Here is a 24,534-nt window from a genome sequence, read left to right as displayed (position 1 = left end):
CCTCTGGGGCTTGGGGATGGGGCTAAAAAGCATCATAATTAATGAAATCTTTTAAAATCTTCTTCTTTACTCCTTAACATCAAGCAGTCAAACTGTTAGCATGATTGTAATAAGCATTGAGCTGTCTACTAAAATTGTGAACTTCATGGCCCCAGGGCCAGGAGTTCTGGTGCTTATTATGACAGGGCTCTGTTGAATATATAGTGAAAATGCATTATTTCTTTAAAAATCTTCTCCTCTGATCCTGGGTACTAAGCAAACAAACTAAATGCATAGCTATGATGAGCAAGGGTGTCTTTTCCAAAATTGTGAATTTCATAGCTCCTGGGTATGGAGTTCTGGTGTTAGGGCTGGGCTCTATTGATTATATAGTGAAAATCCATTAATTATTTGAAAATCTCCTCTGCTCCTGGGTATTAAGACGATGAACTAAATACATAGTTATCTTGAGCAAGGGTACCTCTTCCAAAATTGTGAATTTCATGGCCCCAGGGTCAGAAGTTCTGGTGTAAGGTGGGGCTTTTTTGATCATATAGCAAAAAACATTCATGCTTTGGAAATCTCTCCCTCTGCTCATGGGTATTAAGCAAACAAACTAAATGCAAAGTAATGATGAGCAAGGGTGCATCTTCCAAAATTTTGAAATGTGTGACCCAAGGGTCAGGGGTTCCTATGGGGTGGGGGCACTTATGATTATATAGTGAAAATGCATTATTTCTTTGATAATCCTCTGCTCTGCTTCTGAGTTTTAAGTAAACAAGCTAAGTTTATAGTTATGATGAACAAGGGCGCCCCTTTCAAATTTATGAATTTCATGGCCTCTGGTTTAAAACATTAATTTAATTGTGGGAAAGTTGTTACATGATACTCCAGTGACCAGTTGACCTATAAGGCCCATGGGCCTCTTGTTTAAGTTTGAAAATGCATTGAAAGATACCAATGTATCCTATATCTTTTCTCAAATAATGTACCATTCAACCATTGTGCATGTACATGAATATTTGGAAACACCAGTGACACACTAAGTGTGGCCCTTTGACAGTAGTGATATAACATCATGCAAGCAAGTGGAGATATCTGATGCCCTCAAGAGTAAGAACCCGAGGATGAAACCAAGTTGATTATATACATACCCTTATAAGGAAAAAAAATTCTCCAAACTTCTTGATAGTTGCATGTAAAAAAAACTTTTGAGAATAATATTCACAAGTGTAGAGCCTTAAGTTTACTCATGTGTAACAGACTTAAAGGGGCTATGTGTTGCAAATATGAGGCATATTCCTTCTAGCACTAACTAGTGGGTTAAATATATCAGTTGATATAGTGTTGGATTTTTTTTTTAATCTGAGGGTTGTAAGTTGAAGCCACATTGTGGAGTGGTCATTCCCTAGCTAATTGGTCACACATATATTAAATACTGTACTTTATTCCATGGGGTCATAACTCTATGGAATCACAATTTCTATTCAATCCACAGGTAGAAAATTATGCCGAATTCTTGGATTGCCATTGTATGTCTTAGATGCACTTCAAGTACACTAGGACAAATTTCTGCAGAAAAATTTGTGACTGTGTCCACACCATAAATTTATCTCACATGGAAAAAAGTTTATTTCCAGTATCTAGAAATATTCATATTCAGCAGACAAACTGTGCACTATGGTAATAAGTAAGGAGCACCAAATATAACTTGAGAATTTCTTGTCCTTTCTTTGTCTCAGGGTAGTAGACAGGGGCAAAGACGATTACACATTGTAAAATAATGCCTATCTTTGAAAAACATCTTTACTCTAGTACATCTAGAGGGTAAACTTGATGAATTAATATGATAATGAACAAGGAGATGTTTACAGAATTGTGAAATTCATGTTCTACTGGTCCACAGTTTGGGTATAATGAAAACAACCCATAAAAACACATATAGAAGTCACTTTATTTATATCATTTATTTACATCATTTACATCATTTTGAAAGTTAAATTTCAAATTCAGGGGAACTGAGTGTAGAATGTTGTAGACTTGGTGAATTTTCTGAGCTGTTTTGAGACCCCTCTCGGATCCTCTCCAATGGATCCTTGTCTGGTCTGTCATGTTTGTGCTTGTGTTTATGCTTGTGTTTGTTTTTCTTCTTTTTCTTTTTGGCTTTATGTGCTTTAGAGTCTGTAGCAGACGACAAATCTGTAGCAGATGCTGAAGATGGCAACAGTCCAGCAAATGACAGGGGAGCACCAGATTCTATCAAAATCATAAAGATACGATTATTTAGTCATGTCCAACAACCAGAATTTCACTGTAGAAAGAATTCATGTTATTACCATTTATAACAGCATAGCAAAACTTGCTTTATAAGAAATTTTATGAAAGAAACTTCTCCCATGTTAGAAAGATGAATTTTCCCTGCAATTAACTAGACAAATCCAGGAAGAAAGAAATTCACCTTGAATTAGAAATAAACAGTTAAAACACAGTGAAAATTACTTCCTGGAGCCTATTCCATTACCTATTATTTGTTTAAAGGAAAGTACACTCTGAATTGAAAATTGGTAATTTTCAAGTTTCATTATTGGTAATTCAAGATCAATGTCCTTTGAATTCATTAAGTTTATCTTTGGGTGAAAAAATGTTTATACATGTATTGCATAATCTCATGGGTCTTTATACATGGCTTATAATATGCATATCTTGATCCATTCTCAGTAAAAAAAAAAATTCAAAAAAAATTTCCTATTATATTAAAGATCAAGGCATTGGACCATTTTAAGTGTTGGAGCCATACAAGGTGCCCTTCCTAAAAAATCAAATACATGCACCTACTTATGTGACTGGATTATGTTTATTTTTAAAAGCCAATAATCTTCAGGATTTGTTTTGACACTATCATTAATAATTTATAAAATATTAATAATTGAGATTCTCATCATATGGTGTAATGTACATGTACATATCTTGATACTTAATAGCTAAAAATTTGCTTGAAAGAAGACCCTCCTAAAATTTAGAGAAAGTGATTATTCAAATTTGATTTTAGTTTAATAGCATGAATTACATTTCTCTAACTGTTCACAAGGGTTTGCTATAACTGTTCATAAAAGATAAAACTCTGACGCCAAAGAAACCATCTGAATGTTGTTACCTGATGGCCTTGGAGTGTTCGTAGGAGATGAGGATCCCTCACTCAGTCGAGACGACGTATCCATGGTGATGGACATCTGAGATTCTGGAGCTGGTGGCTCTTGTTTGACCTTAAAAGTGTTGAATACAAGTGAATTTTCTACATGGTTGACATTAGTATTTTTTTTTAGTAAATCAAAAAATGAAATAAAATAAAATAATACCAACAAGAGAAATCAAGGAGAATATTAAAGATTGAGACATGGAAAATATCTTTAAAAAAACAAAAAGATTATTTTAAACAAAAAAATTCTATAATACAAACCCATTTTTAGATATGTATTGAGAATGGCATGTGTAAATAACAGAGTACCTATAGTAAGTAATGGAATACATTTATAACAGAAAAGAAGAAAAATGGGAAGGACCAGACCAGGATTCGAACTTGGACCCCCTGAATCACTAGTCAGGTGCTTTATAAACTAAGATACCTGGCCACCAGCGATCGAACCCATCTCTTGAGATTCACTATTAATGAGGGAAATGTTTTTACTGAAGTTCTCTTAATAAATTATATTAATCACAGATTTCAATTGAATTCTTAAAACTTGAACAGCTATATTTGTGAGACACAGTATTGCAATGGTGTCTGAATTTCATTTCACATAACACAGAGAGGTTACAATTTTTTTGTTTTAAAGGAGAGGGGGTTCCAGTCAATTATACAGGTAGATGAGAAATGTAATATAGCAACAGGCAGAATTTAAAAAACAAGAGGCCCATGGGCCACATCGCTCACCTGAGTAACTTTGGCCATGCTGTTCTTTACCAGATTTCCCCCCTTTTAATATACCTATTGTGGCCCCGCCCTACCCCCGGGGAACAAAATTTGAACAATTTAGAATCTATGCTACCTCAGGATGCTTCCAAATATGTCTCAGCTTTATTGGTCCAGTGGTTCTTGAAAAGAAGATTTTTAAAGATTTTTCTTATATATTTCAATGTAAAACTTGGATTCCCTATTGTATCCCGCATTACCCCAGGGGTCAAGATTTGAACAATTTATAATCTACACTACCCCAGGATGCTTCCATATAAGTTTCAGCTTTTCTGGCCCAGTGGTTCTTGAGAAGAAGATTTTTAAAGATTTTTCTTATGTATTTCAATGTAAAACTTGGATTCCCTATTATGGCCCCGCCCTACCCCCGGGGGTCATGATTTAAACAATTTAGAATCTACACTACCCCAGGATGCTTCCATATAAGTTTCAGTTTTTCTGGCGCGGTGGTTCTTGAGAAGAAGATTTTTTAAGATTTTCCTATATATTTCAATGTAAAACTTGGATTCCCTACTGTGGCCCCGCCCTACCCCCGGGGGTCATGATTTGAACAATTTAGATTCTACACTACCCCAGGATGCTTCCATATAAGTTTCAGTTTTTCTGGCCCAGTGGTTCTTGAGAAGAAGATTTTTTAAGATTTTCCTATATATTTCAATGTAAAACTTGGATTCCCTACTGTGGCCCCGCCCTACCCCCGGGGGTCATGATTTGAACAATTTAGATTCTACACTACCCCAGGATGCTTCAATATAAGTTTCAGTTTTTCTGGCCCAGTGGTTCTTGAGAAGAAGATTTTTTAAGATTTTTCCTATATATTTCAATGTAAAACTTGGATTCCCTACTGTGGCCCCGCCCTACCCCCGGGGGTCATGATTTGAACAATTTATAATCTACACTACCCCAGGATGCTTCCATATAAGTTTCAGCTTTTCTGGCCCAGTGGTTCTTGAGAAGAAGATTTTTAAAGATTTTTCTTATGTATTTCAATGTAAAACTTGGATTCCCTATTGTGGCCCCGCCCTACCCCCGGGGGTCATGATTTTAACAATTTAGAATCTACACTATCCCAGGATGCTTCCACATAAGTTTCAGCTTTTCTGGCCCAGTGGTTCTTGAGAAGAAGATTTTTTAATGACCCCACCCTATTTTTGTCTTTTCTTGATTATCTCCCCTTTTAAGGGGACTTGGCCCTTTATTTTAACAATTTACACTCCCCTTCACCCAAGGATACTTTGTACCAAGTTTGGTTAAAATTGGCCCAGTGGTTCTTGAGAAGAAGTTGAAAATGTGAAAAGTTTACAGACGGACGGACAGACGGACGAACGGACAGACGGACGGACGACGGACAACGGGTGATCAGAAAAGCTCACTTGAGCTTTCAGCTCAGGTGAGCTAAAAACAGCATTACCAGGATCAGCATCAGCAAGCAAAGGATAAAACCAGCATTGACCTAAATAAAATCAGCATTATCCTACTAGCATAAAAAAAAATCAATGAGTTTTAATTCAGTAAAAAATTGAAAAAGAAAGAAAGAATATTGGTTAAAGTATTCACATTATTGATACATAGTGAGATATTATGATCAAATAATTGTAAAAGGCATTTTTATTGCTTTAAACCGCAATGCTGAAATCATTATCTACTTCCGGTAGCATGATGCTACTTCCAGTAGCATTGACCTAATTATAAAACAGCATCAGGATAAGGATTACTAGCATTAAATCAGCAAGCAAAGGATGCATTCAAATCAGCAAGCAAAGGAAGCATTCAAATCAGCATTGATGCTGTAACAAAATTAGTTTCCTGCACTGTATTCCTATGTAAAACTCTGATCGTCCATTGAGACCCCACCCTACCCCCGGGGGTCATGATTTGAAAAAATTTGAATCTACACCACCTGAGGATGCTTCCATATAAATATGACCAAACATAGTTTTGCTGTTCTTGAGAAGAAGATTTTTCCTATATATTCCTATGTAAAACTTTGATCGTCCATTGAGGCCCCACCCTACCCCCGGGGGTTATGATTTGAACAAACTTGAATCTACACCACCTGAGGATGCTTCCATATAAATATGACCAATCATAGCTTTGCTGTTCTTGAGAAGAAGATTTTTGAAGATTTTTTCCTATATATTCCAATGTAAAACTTTGATCGTCCATTGTGGCCCCACCCTACCCCCGGGGGTCATGATTTGAACAAACTTGAATCTACACCACATGAGGATGCTTCCATATAAATATGACCAATCATAGCTTTGCTGTTCTTGAGAAGAAGATTTTTGAAGATTTTTCCTATATATTCCTATGTAAAACTTTGATCGTCCATTGTGGCCCCACCCTACCCCCGGGGGTCATGATTTGAACAAACTTGAATCTACACTACCTGACAATAATTCCACATGAGTTTCATCTTTCCTGGCCCATTGGTTCTTGAGAAGAAGATTTTTCAATAATGCCATTAATTTTTTGCTATTTCGTAATTATCTCCCCTTTGAGGAGGGAGTGGCCCTTCATTTGAAAAACAAACTTGAATCCCCTTTACCCAAGGATACTTTGTGCCAAGTTTGATTGAAATTGGCCCAGTAGTTCTGGAGAAGAAGATGAAAATGTAAAAAGTTTACGACAACAACGACGCCGACGACAGACAACGGACAAATTTTGATCAGAAAAGCTCACTTGAGCCTTTGGCTCAGGTGAGCTAAAAAACAAGAAAATGACAAACCCTCAGAAAACTTATAGTAAAAGACAGAGGTATTTTGTATAATTGCAAAATTCCAGCATACAATGAACATCATAACACAGTATATCATCAGGTTTACAAGCTGTAAAATCAAAAGTACCCCAACAAATTTGAGGAATTCAGCAGCATAAGCAGATGTAGCTGATGACGGAGTGATTGGTGTTTTTGGCACCGTGACTTCCTGAGTCCCGGAGACCACTGGGGGCTCAGATACCTGGGTCTCCACCGGAGGTTCTGAGGGCATCTGTTTAATAAAATGCAGAAAAAACAAAATACCTGTGCAGAAAATGTTAGTGGTGCAATGTACATTCAAATATTTTTTTCAATATTTTTCCTACCAAAATATCCAATTAAATTTAAATATTATACTACATGTATAATTCTATCCAGCCTTCCATACTCCTCATGTGTGCCAGTTTTATAGTTTTACTTAGAAAGTATTAAGTGTCAAGCTAGAATATGATGTCCGAGTATCATGCTAAATTAAGATGTAATTCAACTTTGCTAGTGCTATTTTAGACATTGATTCTTTTTTGATAACCAAATCTAATAGAATCACAGTCATACATTCCTTGACTTTTTTAAAATTCTGGACTAACGATTGCATTAGTTTTTGTTCATTCTTTATTAGTGTATTGATTTACCAGTATAAGTGCAGTTAGTTAGTTAGATAAAGGACATTTTTGTATCTTTGTGAGTTCTTAACACAGAAATACTAATACTTAATCAACCTAGACAGACAGTAATTGAGAAAATACACTTGTTGTTCAGAATATAAGAGAGTAACATTTAAGTTATGATATTGAGAATTCACAGTGAAAAGCATTTAACTTTATATGATCAATTATAAGGTAGATGTTAGCTACTCAACTATGTCAACACAAGGAAAACAAAGTTAGTGAAAAAGTCAAGTCTTAATGAACAAATACACTTTTTGCATGTTCTGAAATATTGACAATTTTCTACCTTGAGTTTAAGCTTTTTGGACTGTGATGTGCTGTCCTCATTGAATATACCCTCGGGACAAGTCTCTGGGACACTTCCGAGGGACATAACTACTGATGTGTCAGAGGCAGGGGGTGACTTCCTCTTTAGGGAGGAGTCCTCACCCCCAATGTTGGTGACATCAACATCTGTCTCTGTGTCCATCTGAGAATTCTCCTCCTCCATAAGCTCCTCATCCTCATCATCAAACATCTCCTGACGAACAAACAGACAATGTCATCAACCAAACAGGCAATGTCATCAAACATATCCTGACAAATAGACAATGTCATCAACCAAACAGACAATGTCATCAAACATCTCCTGACAGACAAACAGACAATGTCATCAACCAAACAGACAAAGTCATCAAACATATCCTAACAGACAAACAGACAATGTCATCTACCAAACAGACAATGTCATCAAACATATCCTGACAGACAAACAGACAATGTCATCTACCAAACAGACAATGTCATCAAATATATCCTAACAGACAAACAAACAATGTCATCTACCAAACAGGCAATGTCATCAAACATATCCTGACAGACAAACAGACAATGTCATCAAACATCTCCTAATAGACAAACAGACAATGTCATCAAACATCTCCTTACAGACAAACAGACAATGTCATCAAACATCTCCTGACAGACAAACAGACAATGTCATCAACCAAACAGACAATGTCATCAAACATATCCTGACAGACAAACAGACAATGTCATCAACCAAACAGACAATGTCATCTACCAAACAGACAATGTCATCAAACATCTCCTGACAGACAAACAGACAATGTCATCAACCAAACAGACAATGTCATCAAACATATCCTAACAGACAAACAGACAATGTCATCAACCAAACAGGCAAAGCCATCAATTATCTTCTAACAGACAAACAGACAATGTCATCATACATCTTCTAACAGACAAACAGACAATGTCATCAACCAAACAGACAATGTCATTAAACATCTCCTTACAGACAATGTCATCAAACATCTCCTGACAGACAAACAGACAATGTCATCAACCAAACAGACAATGTCATCAAACATATCCTAACAGACAAACAGACAATGTCATCTACCAAACAGACAATGTCATCAAACATCTCCTGACAGACAAACAGACAATGTCATCAACCAAACATACAATGTCATCAAACATATCCTATCAGACAAACAGACAATGTCATCATACATCTTCTAACAGACAAACAGACAATGTCATCAACCAAACGGACAATGTCATTAAACATCTCCTTACAGACAATGTCATCAAACATCTCCTGACAGACAAACAGACAATGTCATCAACCAAACAGACAATGTCATCAAACATATCCTAACAGACAAACAGACAATGTCATCTACCAAACAGACAATGTCATCAAACATCTCCTGACAGACAAACAGACAATGTCATCAACCAAACAGACAATGTCATCAAACATATCCTAACAGACAAACAGACAATGTCATCTACCAAACAGACAATGTCATCAAACATATCCTGACAGACAAACAGACAATGTCATCAACCAAACAGACAATGTCATCAAACATATCCTAACAGACAAACAGACAATGTCATCAACCAAACAGGCAATGCCATCAATTATCTTCTAACAGACAAACAGACAATGTCATCATACATCTTCTAACAGACAAACAGACAATGTCATCATACATCTTCTAACAGACAAACAGACAATGTCATCATACATCTTCTAACAGACAAACAGTCAATGTCATCAAACATCTCCTGCCAGACAGACAGACAATTTTATCAAACATCTCTTAACAGATAAACAGACAATTTCATCAAATTTTCTCTGATGGACAAACAGACAATTTCATCAAACATCTCCTGACAGATAAACAGACAATGTCATCAAGCACATTATACAGACTTGATTTCAACCAACATCTCCTACATGTAATTCATCAAATATTGATCAATTCTTATATAGAAAGAAAAAAAACAATACACCACACTTCAGGACCAGGTTCACCACTGACAAGAAGACTGGGGGATTAATATTCAGTGACTGTTTACCTCCATTTCATCAGGAACAAATGCTGGATTCATTCTATTTCTCTTGTCCTTCAGATTTAGCACAACCATGTTCTTAAAAGAATGAAATTAAAATACATGTACATTTAATTCAACTGCATGTTCATCTTAAGTAAAAAAAAAAAAACAACATCATATAGAGAAAAATTAAATCATGAAAAATGACCATAATATATTTCTTTTTGTTTGAAGTTACAAGACAATACCAGTATTTTAGTGCTCTAAATACTTGTTGTTTTTTTTTTCAAATCATGTTCCTGAATTTTTCCAGGTCAGAATAAAACATTAGTTCTCATTATAAATAAGTGACTCATGAGTCTCTCTGGTCACCTGCGTATTGTTCAGCAATTTCTTTGGAATCATTTCAACTGAATTTCTTTTAGTTGTTTGACTCATTTACAAAACACTACAGCTCAAACATAGCTACACTCAGTCCTTTAGGCCATGTTGTGAATAAATTTGAAAACATTAGTTTTGTACTTTTTCGTATGATAGGACAAATTTTAAATGCCTCCACCCCATTTTCACTATATCAAATATCCCTCTTTGAAAGAAGCATGTCAATATTTCAACAAACTTGAATCCCTATCACCCAAGGCTGCTATGATGCAAGTTTGGTTGAGACAGGTCCAGTGTATCTGAAGAATAGGTCAAATATGTGAATTGTTGGAGGGCACAATAATAGACAAGAAAGGTTTATATGGTCCTGTGACTCAGGTGAACTAAATATTTTAAAAATGTAAATAAAAGCAATTTTGAGACGGGAAAGCAAAATATGTATCATTGCCTTTAATACACTTATACTTACATCAGGTATAGGTAAACAAGATGGGCGTGTCCGTCCATACAGTGTGAAATAAACGTCGACCACATCACATCGTAACCTACTGTCATAGGAAAATGTGCAACTGCAATGGAAAACCATAGGATAATAAGGTTATTTTAATTCAATACATAAACAAAAAAAAGCTCACTTGATCCTCCTGTTCAGGTGAGCTAATGATTAGCAAATACATGTACATGAACAGGTATATACATAATACATTTTTGTTGTCCTCAGAGTTAAAGATATTGAATTTCTGATGACTAAATTAAACACTGACTCCAAACAAAACATGGATATAAATCTCTATTTTTCCAACGATCTATAAATGAAAATTTCTGTCCTATGCCTGTGTGTAAATTGTAAACACTTTCATTACATTACCACCGTATGCATGTATGTACGTATACAAATACATTAAAACTGCCATAATAGATATACATGTATAAACACTTGTAAACCAAAGATAAGAGAACTGATTGTCTCACAAGTACTGAAGTAGATATACATGTTACCAAGCAATAAGAGATCATTCTTACTTCATCATCTTCCATAGTCTCTCTACTAATCCCTCTGTGTGTAGGGCACTAGCTTCCAATCTTCTGAAGGGTGGATTTAACACTAGTTGTTGGAGTGCATAATGCCTACAAAAATGTCCAAATTTTTTTTTTTGGTCATTTCCTTTGGAAAGGACATTTCAACAACAACAACAAAAATTGCTAATTACGAGGTAAATAAATACCAACAAATTCCTTTACCTGATGTAAAGATCTGGATCTGTCTCCACTAAACTCAAAATCCAGTACATGTCCTCTGGTCTAGACTCCGCTGAAAAAAAATGTGTAATTTTTAAAATTAGTACTTTAAATATTTGTTAAAATTGCATCATACAGTTCAATCATGAACTATCTATGCATATATACGGTACATTTCCTACACTTTAAAACCCTGTAATCCATAAATGAATTTTTGTGTCCTTTGCAAATAAGGGCATGGAATAATTAATTCCTGAGTTAATTTCCTCCTTTTTTTCCCAAATCTGTTAAAAGCCAATTTTAATTGGTTTTTCTTGTTGGAGTAATCTGAATTGATTATACTATAGCTGAATATTCATTTTAATTCTAGATGATTTACTCTTCATTTTAATTATAGATGAATCACTGGTGTTTACTTTTGATGAAGTCAACTATGGCATCAATAGCGGCCAGCCTAATGTCCCTAAACACTCCATGCCTGGCGTAACTCTTAAAGAATTCTACCTCACTGGGCAGGTGGCCAAACTTCTGTAGAGTTCTGATGGCACTGAGACAACTGTCAAATAATTCTCAATAATGATCTACTATGTTTGAATTTTCACTTCAGAGGATATTACATTTATTTTGTGTAACTTAAATGGTGACTTAACATGAGATTTACTTGATGGTAATAACAGGTAAATATTTGTAACATACCTAACAGTAACTGTGTGCCTGTAACATGGCAGTAATTTCTCTAGGTTCAAGTAACGAGTAATTTCCTCCAGAATCTGTTTGGTTTCTAATGATAAATTGTCAGCTGTAGGACCCTGTCTGTCATGGGAAAAGGATAGACATGGTAAAACTTAGGATACTGTAGTTTATAAGAACAGGACTTATTTAAAATATTGCTTCTCTTATAGAATCTTTCAAAAGATATTATTTGTGAGCATCTTTTGGTAGGTATTAATGAACTAAAATCTTTAATAATATGTTAAATATTATCAAGCAAACTTTCTTTTGTCAGTGTCGATGAATCTTCCTGTTATCCGAAAACTTGACTCTTTTGTATAAGGAGGTAATATTGACACATACCCTGGTGTAGTCATGAGAGTAATGGCAGGAGTCACAGTTTTAGCAACAGCATCCACCAATGCAGCTCTGTAGTAGTTGTCAGAGAACTGAAAATGGGCAAACTTTATGTCAATGAAATCAGTTGATGAATGTGAATTTTAAATACTACTTAAATTTTTATTTTGGATTTTCAGAGCTTTATTGGGGTGTGGAATAGCAAATGGAAGTTTTGAGAAAGAAAGGTTTCCAGCCTGGGATTAATACTTTTTCTGTTAGGTGTAAGTTCTACACAAAAAGATATTTTTCTTTAATGAACAAAATTTGTTTTGATTTATTCGTTTATTTTTTTAAAACCATGGGAAGAGTACTACAGTAATACCTTGTTTCTGCTGTTGTCGTTATACTTGAAGAGCTCCATGATGAATTTGAACACTTCTGGGGGACATATTGTGTGAATATTACGCAGCATGGCCATGGCATTTGGGATAGTCTAATAAAAAAGAAACCCTGTACTGCATTAACTTCAAAGTAACAGAAAATATCTTCTCAAAAAATACTGGTAAAAACAATGTATTGTATAAACTGTACTGTGAAGAAAGGAACAGTAATCAAGCTCAAAGATCTGATAAAATTAATACTCATTGGGAGAAGAGCAAACAAGGACCCCTGGAAATACCAGAGGTGGGATCAGGTGCCATGGAGGAGTAAGCATCCCCTGTGGACCAGTCACACCCACCATGAGCCCTTTATCTTGATCGGGAAATGGGAAAAAATGAAATGTTAAAGCAACCTTGAGTAAGAAGTAATGTTGGAGATTGGAGAAGTTATTCTGTCTGATGATGGCAGGACAAGAATGGGATCCAAACATTTTTCTAAAGATTGTCATCATTGCTGGGGGTCCTGCCCACACACCCACCATTGAATTGGCAACCTGTAATAACATATATCAACATATTAGGAATTATTTAATTATGTTATCATTCAAAGACAATGATTTTAAGTTTAAAGGTCAAGTTAACTGAGAAGGTAACTCAGTTTTCTAAGAAGCTTCTCGGAATATTTTAAAAAGATTATTCCATAAGATATCATGGCACTCAGAGGTCACCTTTGCCAGACAGTATGCAGCCTCCATCCTGATTCTGTAGAAGCAGTGGTCATCCTCCAGTATGTCTGTCAGTGCTCTTCTGGTCCCTGCTGTGGGGTAATTCTCCAAAGCTCTGATGGCCTGTCAAAATCAGCATTTAGTTATCTACTTATGATAGTGTAGCATCCTGATATCTAGTTGCCATAGCATTGCATCCAGATATCTAGTTATGATAGTGTAGCCTTTAGATATCTAGTAACCATTGTATAGCTTCAAATATATAGTTATAACAGTCTAGCATTCAGATATTTGGGGCCTTATGTACCAGAAGGCATGAAGAGGATAGAGGAAGTGAGGTGAGGTGAGATTCAAATATCTAGTTACCTTTCCATAGCTTCCAGATTCATATTGTGATTGTTTATGTGAAAATTATTTCAGTTGTCTTATACTTTCTAAATTTTAAGCAAATAAGAGAATACATAAAATTTCTATAATTTCTTAAAAATATTAACGAATAATCCTTAATTCAATTCATTTTATTATCATTACCTCTCTCTGAGCAACAATGTCCCGTTCATATCGGAGCTGGTACTGCCACATGTAATCTGGTTGTTCCCAAGTCACATGACTCAGTAAGCTCATATCTGGATCAACGCGCAGCCATAAAACTGGAGAATCAGCACTGCAATGAATAAAGCATAAAGAAACTTTATCAAAATTCTAGCCATTTACTGACCTTGGAATGAAACATTGTTCTTCCAGTTTTTTTACCTTTTATTTCAAGAAAACAAACCGAACTTTTAAAAGATTACTATAAATAAACTCACTCCATGGCACTAAGATCCATATCAACCTCCTCCCCGGTCATTAGTGGAATCTTTTTCTTCTTATTTCTATGGAAATTAATATTTATCTTACTCTATTTTGCTATAATTCTGCCAATATTTAGAAAAGGTCCTTGTATGGTCATCTACATGTATATATATTTCAAACAAAAATATGTGATCATAGGGAATATAGTGTGCTTTTTTTCTTTATAAACATACATGTATATCACCATATTTTTTTTTTGCTGATACATGTATACTAGGAGGCTACATCTTGTTTCATTATCTTACGAACCCTAATGCAAATGCAAAATAATGGCAAAATCAAACAAAGAAACTAAAAACAAAACAAAGTACAATATATAGAAATAAAGTCCACTTGAACAAAACTTTTTAAACATTGTAAACACATGAAGTATTCCCTTTACCTCCTTATAAATGCCCAGATGGGTACTACAAATGCATATCTGCAATCACCAAATTTGAAACACAGGAAAATATAATCAGCAGTTAATGTATGATGCATGTGTTCCGTAATTTTTTTTGGTATATACATACCTTCTGCATTTTGAATGGCAAGTTATGTCAAACTTTGTCTTGTTTTCCTCAATTTTGAAGTTATGGTTGAAAGAACCATCCAATTCCTGAATAGTAACTGTCAGTGGTCCCTTGAAATAATGAAATTGACACGAATAAGTACATCCTCACAATGTCAGTGGTCCTGAGTCCACTCGAGGACATGAGACCCCTGACAAACTTCATTTAATATTTAACTGGCTGACTGTAGAGACATCTTTCTGGGAAATTATAAATCTTCATTGTTTTTCTATCTCCCGATCATATTAGCCTTTGGATGACAAAGCTTTATGTCAACAAGATGTGTTTGCAAAACACTGATGCACCCATATGGTAGCTCTTGAGAGGGTAGCTTCCCAAATGCAAGTCAAACTCCAAGGTCAAGAAATCAAAAATGTTGGTACCCAAAGAAAGGTCACAATTTAGAGAATACATCTTTGAAATATGAAAGCTCTTGCAGCAACCATTAAGAAATTATGGTCAGGGTTAAAGTTTTTCAAAAGTAGGTCAAACTCCAAGATCAACATCATGAGGTCAAAAATACTGGTACTTAAGAAAAGGCCTTGTCACAAGGAATACACCTTGTATTCCTTGTGGCAAGCCCTTGATCTTGTCACAGGGAATACATCTTGTATTCCTTATGAAAGACCTAGCACCAACCATTCAAAAGTTTATGGTCAAGGTTAAGTTTTTCAAAAGTAGATCAAACTTCAAGGTCATATTTAAAGGTCAAAATTGTTTGTACGCAAGAGAAGTTTTTGTAACAACAAGTTCACATATGAAATAAAACCCCTAGCATCAACCCATCAAAAGTTTTAGCCAAGGTTAAATTTTTCAAAAGTAGGTCAAACTCCAAGATCAAAGGTCAAAATTGTTGGTACCCAATGGAAGGCCTTGTCAAAAGGAAAACTCATGTGAAATATGAAAACCCTAGCTCTAACCATTCAAAACTTATGGCCAAAGTTAAAGTTTGTTCAAAAGTAGGTCAAACTCTAAGGTCAAAAGGTCAAGAACATATGTACCTAGGGAAAGGTCTTGTCACAAGGAATACACAAGTGAAGCATGAAAGCCCTAGCACCAACCGTTCAAAAGATGTGACCAAGGTTAAAGTTTGGTAAAATTTTGCAAAAGTGGGTCAAACTCCAAGGTCAAGGTTAAAAGCTCAAATTTGTTGGTACCCAAAGAAAGGTCTTGTCATAAGGAATATACATGAAACATGAAAGCCATAGCTCCAACCAAAAATTATGGGCAAGATTACAGTTTTTGCAGAATAAAGACAGCTAGACAGATGGACAGACAGAGGAAAAACTATATGCCCCCAAATCTTTGACAATGCAGTTACATATATGTACATGCAGTATTATCATTAACATCACACTGTTCAGATTTGCATCTGAGGAAAATTAAGCACGGAAACAAGTTTGATGTTGTTAATAAATAAAAACTACTCTGGGAACATTTCTGCATTACTTACCACATATTTGATGGACCCTTTGGCACCAAGATCCTGTTTCAACTCTAACTCTACCACATTTCTTTTTCTGTTGAACACAAAATTTCCAAAAAATCTGGCACATCCACTCTGGGACCTGAATAATGCTAATTAAGGATTCTTTATTTTGCAAATCATGGATTACCTCAAAAAATGACAAATGTACATGTATATGAAACTGAGTTCCTTAACAATGATCTCATACATCTCTGAACAATAAATGTACATGTATTTATACAAAAATACACATATACGTTTCAGTACAGAAAGGTATTTTTGTGTTTTAAACTGCAATGTACACTGTACATGTATATATTTTTGATGCATAAACATAGATATAACGGATTTAGAATTGAATGTCACTGTGAGCTCTATGTTATATGTTGAAAAAAAAAAATGAAAAAGGTGGTCTAATCTATTTACCCAAAAAATCAAAATTCCTGTTTGACAATTCTTGTATATTTCACAGGATATGGCCAGAGTTAAAACTGTGAACAGATACACAATACATGGCAAATTACAAACCAAACCACTACCTTTTAATCTCAGAAAAGAAAGAACGATAGAAGAGTTACTTCTCTCCCTGTAACTTTTTTTTTGCATATAAAAAGCAAGCATCTAAGTGTCTATAAAGGATACACCCATAGATCTAGGAAAGGACTGATGTCTTTCCCTGTCACAGTTGATATGATCTTAAGAAACTGTAAGTGAGAGGTCACATGTTCTTGTTAAGAATTTCTTGAGAACTTGTACATGTAAGTTGTTTCAAAACATACAGATATTATATGAAAAAATAACTCAAAGAGAAAACCACTTAAGAGGGAGGACACTTACAGATGATGTGGACAGGAGGAGGTTTCCCCAGGCATTGGCCCCCACTTTCTGTGAAGCTCCTGTCGAGGCCAAGGCTACTAGCTTATTAAAAACCTGAAATGGTATTAAAGCATGTAACAGCTTTTATTTCACGTGCTGTGTGACAACCATGGTTAGCTAAGAGATCTCTATTTAGAAGAGATCAGAAAAGAGTGTGCATTATTCATTTAATATCCACACTTTGTGCCTCTTGTACATGTACATAAAGTTTTACATCACAAAAAGTAATTATTCTGTAACAGAAAAGAAGGTGATTTATGGCTGAACCAGGAATCAAACCCTCGATCCCTGCATTACTGTACTCTAACCACTGAGCTATCCAGGCTGATATCCATGGTCCATATAGCCCAAACTACTGCAGTTCAATGCTTGAAAATTTCTCTCAAATTTACATGTACATCAAACTAGTACAAATGTGACAGTATAATTTTTTAATACTTATATAAATGCATGACGTTTTTTAAATGCAAGCAAAACTTTTTAAATTTGGAAAGGGGAGACCAGATATATGCATTATAAATCTATGTCAAAAAAAGTAGTGACAACATAAAAACTCTGACATACATGTTACTGTTGTTAGTGGAATATGACACACCCCTTCATTATGAACTCATCAAAGCATCTGATAACTGACCTGTATAAGGAGTTGTTCCCCTATCCTCTGCTCCAACATCCTGATAACCAGCAGAGATTTGGATCTGAAAGCCTCCATGTATCGTGGGGAGACTGTATGGGGGCTCTTGATAGAGAAGTGATGATTGGAGTCACGTTTTGTTGGATCTAACACAATTCCTCCCACTCTGTTCTCATATTCTTGGACATCTTTCAAATGCTATCAAATTGAAAATACATTATAAAAGAAGAAGTGCATTGTATGAAAAAGATAGAGAATTAAGCATAGATTTTTAAATGGTGATGCTTCTGAAAATAATAATTCTAATGAAGAAATGTTTACTTATTGATCAGAAGGATAAGAAGGATCAGAAATTATCATGATAAACATCAACAAATCTGAGCAGTTTAAAACTCATCACATACATTTGAAATTCGGAACCTGTACTCATTGTTTCCAAAAGTTTTCTTGATGAAAAGGCCGCCTAAATAACCAGAGATTCCAAGCGGCAGCCAGGCATCAGACCTGTATTAAAACATCATTTCTGATAACTCCATACAAATTCTTTTTAATCAGTTTGAATTGCATTATACCAAAAAATTATGTGCTCTCTAATAATACAAACATTTACACATTTAAAAGATATATTAATGTTTAAAATCAATTAAGTCAATCTCTAACTGAGTGAATATTTTTGATTGGTCATTGAAATAATTTCCCAACTTTAATACCCCCCACCCCCATCTCCCTCCCCCACCCCCCAAAAAAATCTAAATGTATTTCAAAGAAGAAACTTTTACCAAGTTTGCATGGCAATGAAGGTTCCAAAGAACTGTTTAGCAATGGCCTCTGCCAGGATGTTCCTTGTGGTTATGGTCTGGTCTATAATCCTGTTGGAGTGTAACAAGTTTGTGCTGAAATGGAATTAACTAGTCATTAAATGGTTGTTTAAGAACCACAAACATAAAAACATAAGAGTATTTGAAAATTGGCAGAGCCTCTTATACCATTGTCCTCACAAATGTTATATTACAATTTTTTATCTTATACATGTAAATATCATTTACGTTCAGTAAAACACTTTTTAGACCTTAAGTACAAAACAATTGTAGAGAGACCAATACTGAAGGGCACAAAGCATACATGTACATGTACATAAAACAAGAATATACTAAATTTGATCAAACTTATTTCTGAATGGCTCACATAAGCTATTTTTTTCGTTTACATTCAAACACTTCAAAAATGTCAGCAGCTTGTTAGTTTTCACCAAAATTGTTGGCTTTAAAAGACACAAAAAACAGGTCAATAAAATGAAATACACATGTATATTTAAGCAAGAAAGAACTATAAACTTTTCTTGAAAAATGTGAAGAAAGATATAATAACAATGTATATTTATTTACAAACCTCAGAATTGACAAGGTGGCATAAGAAGTAGATTCATCATAAGCTTCATCCACGAATACGTGTTTATAGCAGGAGTATGGATATCTACTAGACAACAGCTCCTCGTAAAACTCAAAAGCCTAAGAAAAAAACAGCGAAGTGTTTAGTACACACTTCTGTCTTTTACAGACATTGTAGATCTTATCTTTTAATCCTGTTACAAGTAAATTAAAGTCAGTATTCAATTTGTGACCGCTATTTGATTTCCATTATAAGTTAAAAGAGCTCAAATACAACAAAAAAATAATCACTTTCTCACATTACCTTGTGAATATAGTTTGTTGTATATTTAAGAATTTCTGACAGATGTGGTAAACAGAAGTGGGTCACTTCATGCATGTTGGGATCCACATAGATTTCAAATGGCCTGTAATGCATAAATAAATCTCACTGAGCAAATAATATTAATATTTTACTACTGTACATTTGAATACCATGGATAATCACTTTCATTCTGAACTCGCAATTTTCCATTTATCTTTCACATTGTTTAAAATTTGCACTATATGACTTATTTGCATAGCAATATATATCTGGAAGAATAACACTGAAAATGAATTGCAAACATAAAATCATATGATAATTGTGCAATCCGAAAACCTTTTAATTGTGTAACAAGAAATTCGATAACTCATCTGCAAGCATTATGGTAAAAAAAAACATATAGCATTAAAATGAAATATCAGAAAACCATATCTAGACAATCTAAATACAATGTATTTGTATCTTACAGAAAGTCAAACTGTTAACATACCCTACAGCCATTCCAATGTTAGGTGCAGATGTAGGAACTGACAGGAAGTAGTGGAACGTCTTCCTTTTTTTGTCAGTGGTTGATATCACCTCAATGAGGTCCCCACAGGTCACAGCTGTCAATTCATTGTCAACAGTCACCTCAATTTTCCATGTGCATGGCTCTGAATATGTGTCCAGACATGGGAACCATAGTCTACAGAATTCATGTAACTACTCTAATTTCACCTCTTTTCTCATGCACTGATCACTTTTTAAATTAATATTTTCAAATTACATATTGAATATTTTCTTTTATTTTCCTTTTCTTCATGATAATGTTTCTAGGAATATTTATAATTCTTCAGCAATGTACTCAACATATTGCAGAAAATTTATGAAGCCAGATGATATAAAAAAAATATATTTTTTTTTACACAGATGCATTTCTCATTTCAGAAAAAATATTTAGTTCATTTCCTTTCTTTTTGAATCATGAACATTTTACTTAAAAATTCTGTTTTGATTTTCACAAACCATGACGGTAAATGTTGACTTACCTGGAACAATTATTAAGGCCTCCAGTAAATGCATGTGGAGCTTTTTCATGAACAGGTCCTTGTATGTCTGGTATAACAAAATGCAGACCACCTTTCGGATTTTCTAAGGAAAACTCAATGCATACACGAAATGGGCGTAACTCTGTAATAATTCAATATACATGTAATTATAAAATAAGCACAATAAGTATACTAAAAAAATATACATTTTAAAAAAGCAAATGTATTTTGCATGAATTTCACACGATATCTTTCAGTTTCAGTTTATGTAAATAGCATATATGAAAACCACCTAGATTTTTCCACATGAGTTTCACCTGAAAGTTTTCAAAATAATTTCACGTGAAATTCCCTTGAAATCCTTTCAAGTAAAAAATTCATGCTAGACACATTTAGTTGTGTATCATTCAAAGTCAAAATAAAGCTTTTTCACCTGCTATATGCATGTACATTTCTGGAGGGAGACGGACAGTGATTTCTCCATTCCCATTGTCAGGATCAACGGCAGACATTGCAGAGAAATGGCAATGCTGAAAGTAATCCAGGTTTCTCCTGAAACAGAGCAAAAAGAAATATATCAATATGTTACATACCACTAAACTATTTTATTTTCCAATATGGATGCCCTCTTTTGAAGAATTCAGCATAGAAAAAAGCAATATATAAGGATGAGTATTTCACTTACTGTTTTGCATCTCCCTGGCATATTTCTAGTGTTGGGTCATTATACAAAAATTTGGCCTCATGCTGGTCATTTATAGACACATGATAAATACCTGCAACAGCTAAGGATACTTTCTATTCTATTGCTTATTATTTTTGTATTCTCAATCTAATTAATTACTCAAATTTTAGAATAAGTATTATGTCACAGATTAATTATTTGAATGATTGAAAGAAGAATGATTCAAATCAACAATCTAGTCACTATGTACTGGATGTATTTCATTCTTAAATATGCAAAGACTTATTTTCATTTTTATCATATATAATCAAAGGCAGCCATCTTAATATAAAGCTGCATGTATACGTGAAAAAAGTTCAGAACAAGTGCCTTTCTTTGCATTCTTTAAAAAGGTGAGAGGACAAAATAAGTGATATAGAAACTTGTCTACCATATGTACAATGTAGTTCAAAATGAGCTTTGAGAAATGTCAGGTAAATTATAGACAAGACTGTTGAGGATACGACACTGTTTGCTGTTAATCTTCACCCTTTTTAAATCATGTCTTAGGGGATGGATGAGAAGTTCAACATAGCCCTGAAAAACACATTAATATTGATCAATTACCTTAAGTAAGTTAAATATGAATCTCTAACAAACAAAATTTGAAATGTTGGTGTACATCACATGCACAAGAATGAGTGAAATAGCATAATATTTTGATAACCTATGACAGCTTAGAAATAACATGACTTACTATTAAGGACTTCTTCTCGAGATTTATTGCACGGATACACAAAGTCTGGTGAGCTAGAAAAAGAAACATACAGTGATATTATGAAAGTTAACTAAATGCTACCTCCTTATCTGGATGTCTTAATTGGTATCACATCATATCCTGACAGCCTCATTATCATGTTAACTTATGAGTCACATAAGTTAAAAAAATTATTTTGGCAAGTTTCAAGGGGGAGGGGGGGGGGGTACTTAAAGCTTATATTTAGAATGGTAATTCATTTGCAAGTAAAACTATTCCCTATTTCATAGCAAGTATATTACAATAATGCTTGTGCAAAGAGAAAATTACAATGCAAGTAAATATCCGCATTTACAAGGTCTAGCACAATCTTGAATTAGCTATGTAGCTTTATTAAGCTGTATGGAACACCTTGATTAAACTATCTATATGCAGTTTTTCACAAAAAATGCTTTTCATAAGAAATAAATAAAAATCGCATGTATTTGACAATTCATATATGAACCATGGATTATCAAAAAAGCAACCTAAATCAAAGTTATTTCTAACATTGTTGCTTTGGAATACTTTTAAACAAGAGAAGTATTTCTGTACTTTGAATACTTTGGGTAACTGTACACCACCTTGTGTGCACCTTGTGTGCATTGAAGCATGGATAAGTATGACTGTTTCACATTGTGCTGAATTATTATCAATAAATTATCTTGTTGACAAGAATTGACCTTCTTTATAATTTCAATCAAGAAGTAACTGTTTGGTCACAAATCAAATGCTTTATATAGCCCAAAAACTCAGAACTTTGAGTACAAAGTCTCTCAAGGAGGTGCAATTTGATGAGCAATTTTTACATGGATTGTTTTCTGAATCAGAAAAGTTCAAAGTTGAATACTTTCACAGCACCAAGGTGCAACTTTTTGCTGAAAAAATTACTTATTTAAATAAAAAGTGTTATAAAATAGCTAAACCAAGCTTAGATAGAATGATCTATCATTAAACTGATAAAAGTCCTATGGACCCAGTTTAATGACAGAATGTGTTCCGTATATGGGCAATGTAGCAAAGAAAACATGGGAGATAACTCTAACTCAGTGCATTTACTATGAAAATTTCGGAGAGTTCCAAATGTCAACATGGTGTTTTAATTTGAAACAAGTAAAAAATGTTGAGAAAAAGTTTTGAATTCTTCCATTATATGTATTAAATTTTTGGGTGAAAGATTTCCACAGTCTCAAAAAGGTTTGTTATTATTAATTTGATAGTTATTTATCAATGCAACTTTTTTTAGTTTCTCCGAAATCGTCTCAGAGCGATTCTGCAATTTTCTGCTACAATGCGGGTATTTGGGAGGCATTCTAACTGGGTGAAGGCCATATTCTGAATAGTTTAGTAAAGCAATATAGCTAATTCATGCTATATAGCTAAATCAAGAGAACAGAGAACCCTAGAGAACTCTAGAGAACCCTAGAGAACTCAAGGTTTATTTGGTGAATTCTTCTGGTTGTATGTTGGTTCGCCCTAAAACTTGTTCGCCCTTGATGCCGTTCGCCCTAATTCCCGTTCGTCCAGAGTCCGATCGCCCTAAAACTTGTTCACACAGGGTCCATTCGCCTTATTTATATTGCAGAAAGTTGAATAATGAACCAATGGATGTTTTAAATAAATTATATGTACATTGGTACATAAATTGCACATGGGAGCTAGACAACAGACTTATGCATGTGGTCACACTATAAATACCTGTCCTATCAAAGACCTGGCAGACCAACAGAAATTAACGTCTCAATCCTTTAATTGTTTTCAAAACATAACGCAGATCGTATGATCCCCTAAATTACAGTGACATTATTAAGTATAATTAAATGATTAATCAATTAAGCATGTAAAGAGCATAAATATCAAATTTGAATTATTTAATTAAGATTACGGTAAACAAAAAAAATTCTGTAGCAACATTTGAAAAAAAACACCAAGTCGTGAAATATTGAATAAAATTAATAATAAATGTTGATATTTACTATATACTGTATATATAATAGGGCAAACAAGATAATAGGGCGAACGAGATAATAGGGCGAACGGCGTCAAGGGCGAACAAGATTTAGGGCGAACGGACCCTGCGCGAACGGACTCATGCAAACAGGTAGATAGGGCGAACGAACCTGATACCCTGTTTAGTAGTACCCCTATTTACAGTATCATATTATCTTCTATCATGAATTAATATGGCTATGTTTCAGCTAGAGTAGCATTTGCTTCAGCATGCTTATCTAGGTAATTATTACTCATAAGTAAACTGTTTCTAGACATGTGTAACTAAGTAGGCTAGAAAGTAGATGTAGGCACCTGCAAATCTAGGAAAAATAATAATTACGACCTACCCAATTTATACGGCCTTGTAACATCCGACTTTCCTTCCCTCTTCATGTTTCAATGTTAAGAGTGGAAAATCAATCTTTCAACAAATCTGATTCAAGCAAAAAAAATAGTGTATATTGCATTTTTTCTGT

The 24,534-nt window shown here is 34.4% G+C and overlaps 1 protein-coding gene across 2 annotated transcripts; it reads right to left on the bottom strand.

Moving 5' to 3' along the window:
- Nucleotides 1–1,930: 1,930 nt before the first annotated feature.
- Nucleotides 1,931–24,501, bottom strand: LOC133190536 (transcription initiation factor TFIID subunit 2-like). 2 transcript variants are annotated; one of them, XM_061326216.1, is made up of 32 exons: nt 24,406–24,501; nt 22,028–22,080; nt 21,795–21,867; nt 21,292–21,382; nt 21,040–21,158; nt 20,607–20,748; nt 20,069–20,263; nt 19,579–19,681; nt 19,276–19,394; nt 18,666–18,779; nt 18,291–18,390; nt 17,887–18,084; nt 17,214–17,306; nt 17,019–17,080; nt 16,362–16,476; nt 14,870–14,979; nt 14,312–14,377; nt 14,034–14,166; nt 13,506–13,625; nt 13,191–13,331; nt 12,780–12,890; nt 12,422–12,507; nt 12,044–12,160; nt 11,764–11,903; nt 11,351–11,420; nt 11,132–11,236; nt 10,578–10,677; nt 9,752–9,823; nt 7,662–7,895; nt 6,796–6,939; nt 3,134–3,242; nt 1,931–2,235 (listed from the first exon to the last, which is right to left on the bottom strand). In XM_061326216.1, exons 1-32 carry the CDS (start codon nt 24,449–24,451, stop codon nt 1,976–1,978), a joined length of 3,741 nt encoding a protein of 1,246 aa, XP_061182200.1. In that variant the 5' UTR covers nt 24,452–24,501; the 3' UTR covers nt 1,931–1,975. The 2 variants fall into 2 exon arrangements, with proteins under 2 accessions (XP_061182200.1, XP_061182201.1); XM_061326217.1 differs by lacking the exon at nt 6,796–6,939.
- Between the last annotated feature and the right edge of the window lie 33 nt (nt 24,502–24,534).

This window comes from Saccostrea echinata, unplaced genomic scaffold (assembly GCF_033153115.1).
Source record: "Saccostrea echinata isolate AGI-Se365-2 ecotype Australia unplaced genomic scaffold, CSIRO_AGI_Sech_v1 ptg000022l, whole genome shotgun sequence".
Lineage (NCBI taxonomy): Eukaryota > Metazoa > Mollusca > Bivalvia > Ostreida > Ostreidae > Saccostrea > Saccostrea echinata.
This window is presented reverse-complemented; position numbering and strand designations above follow the sequence as displayed.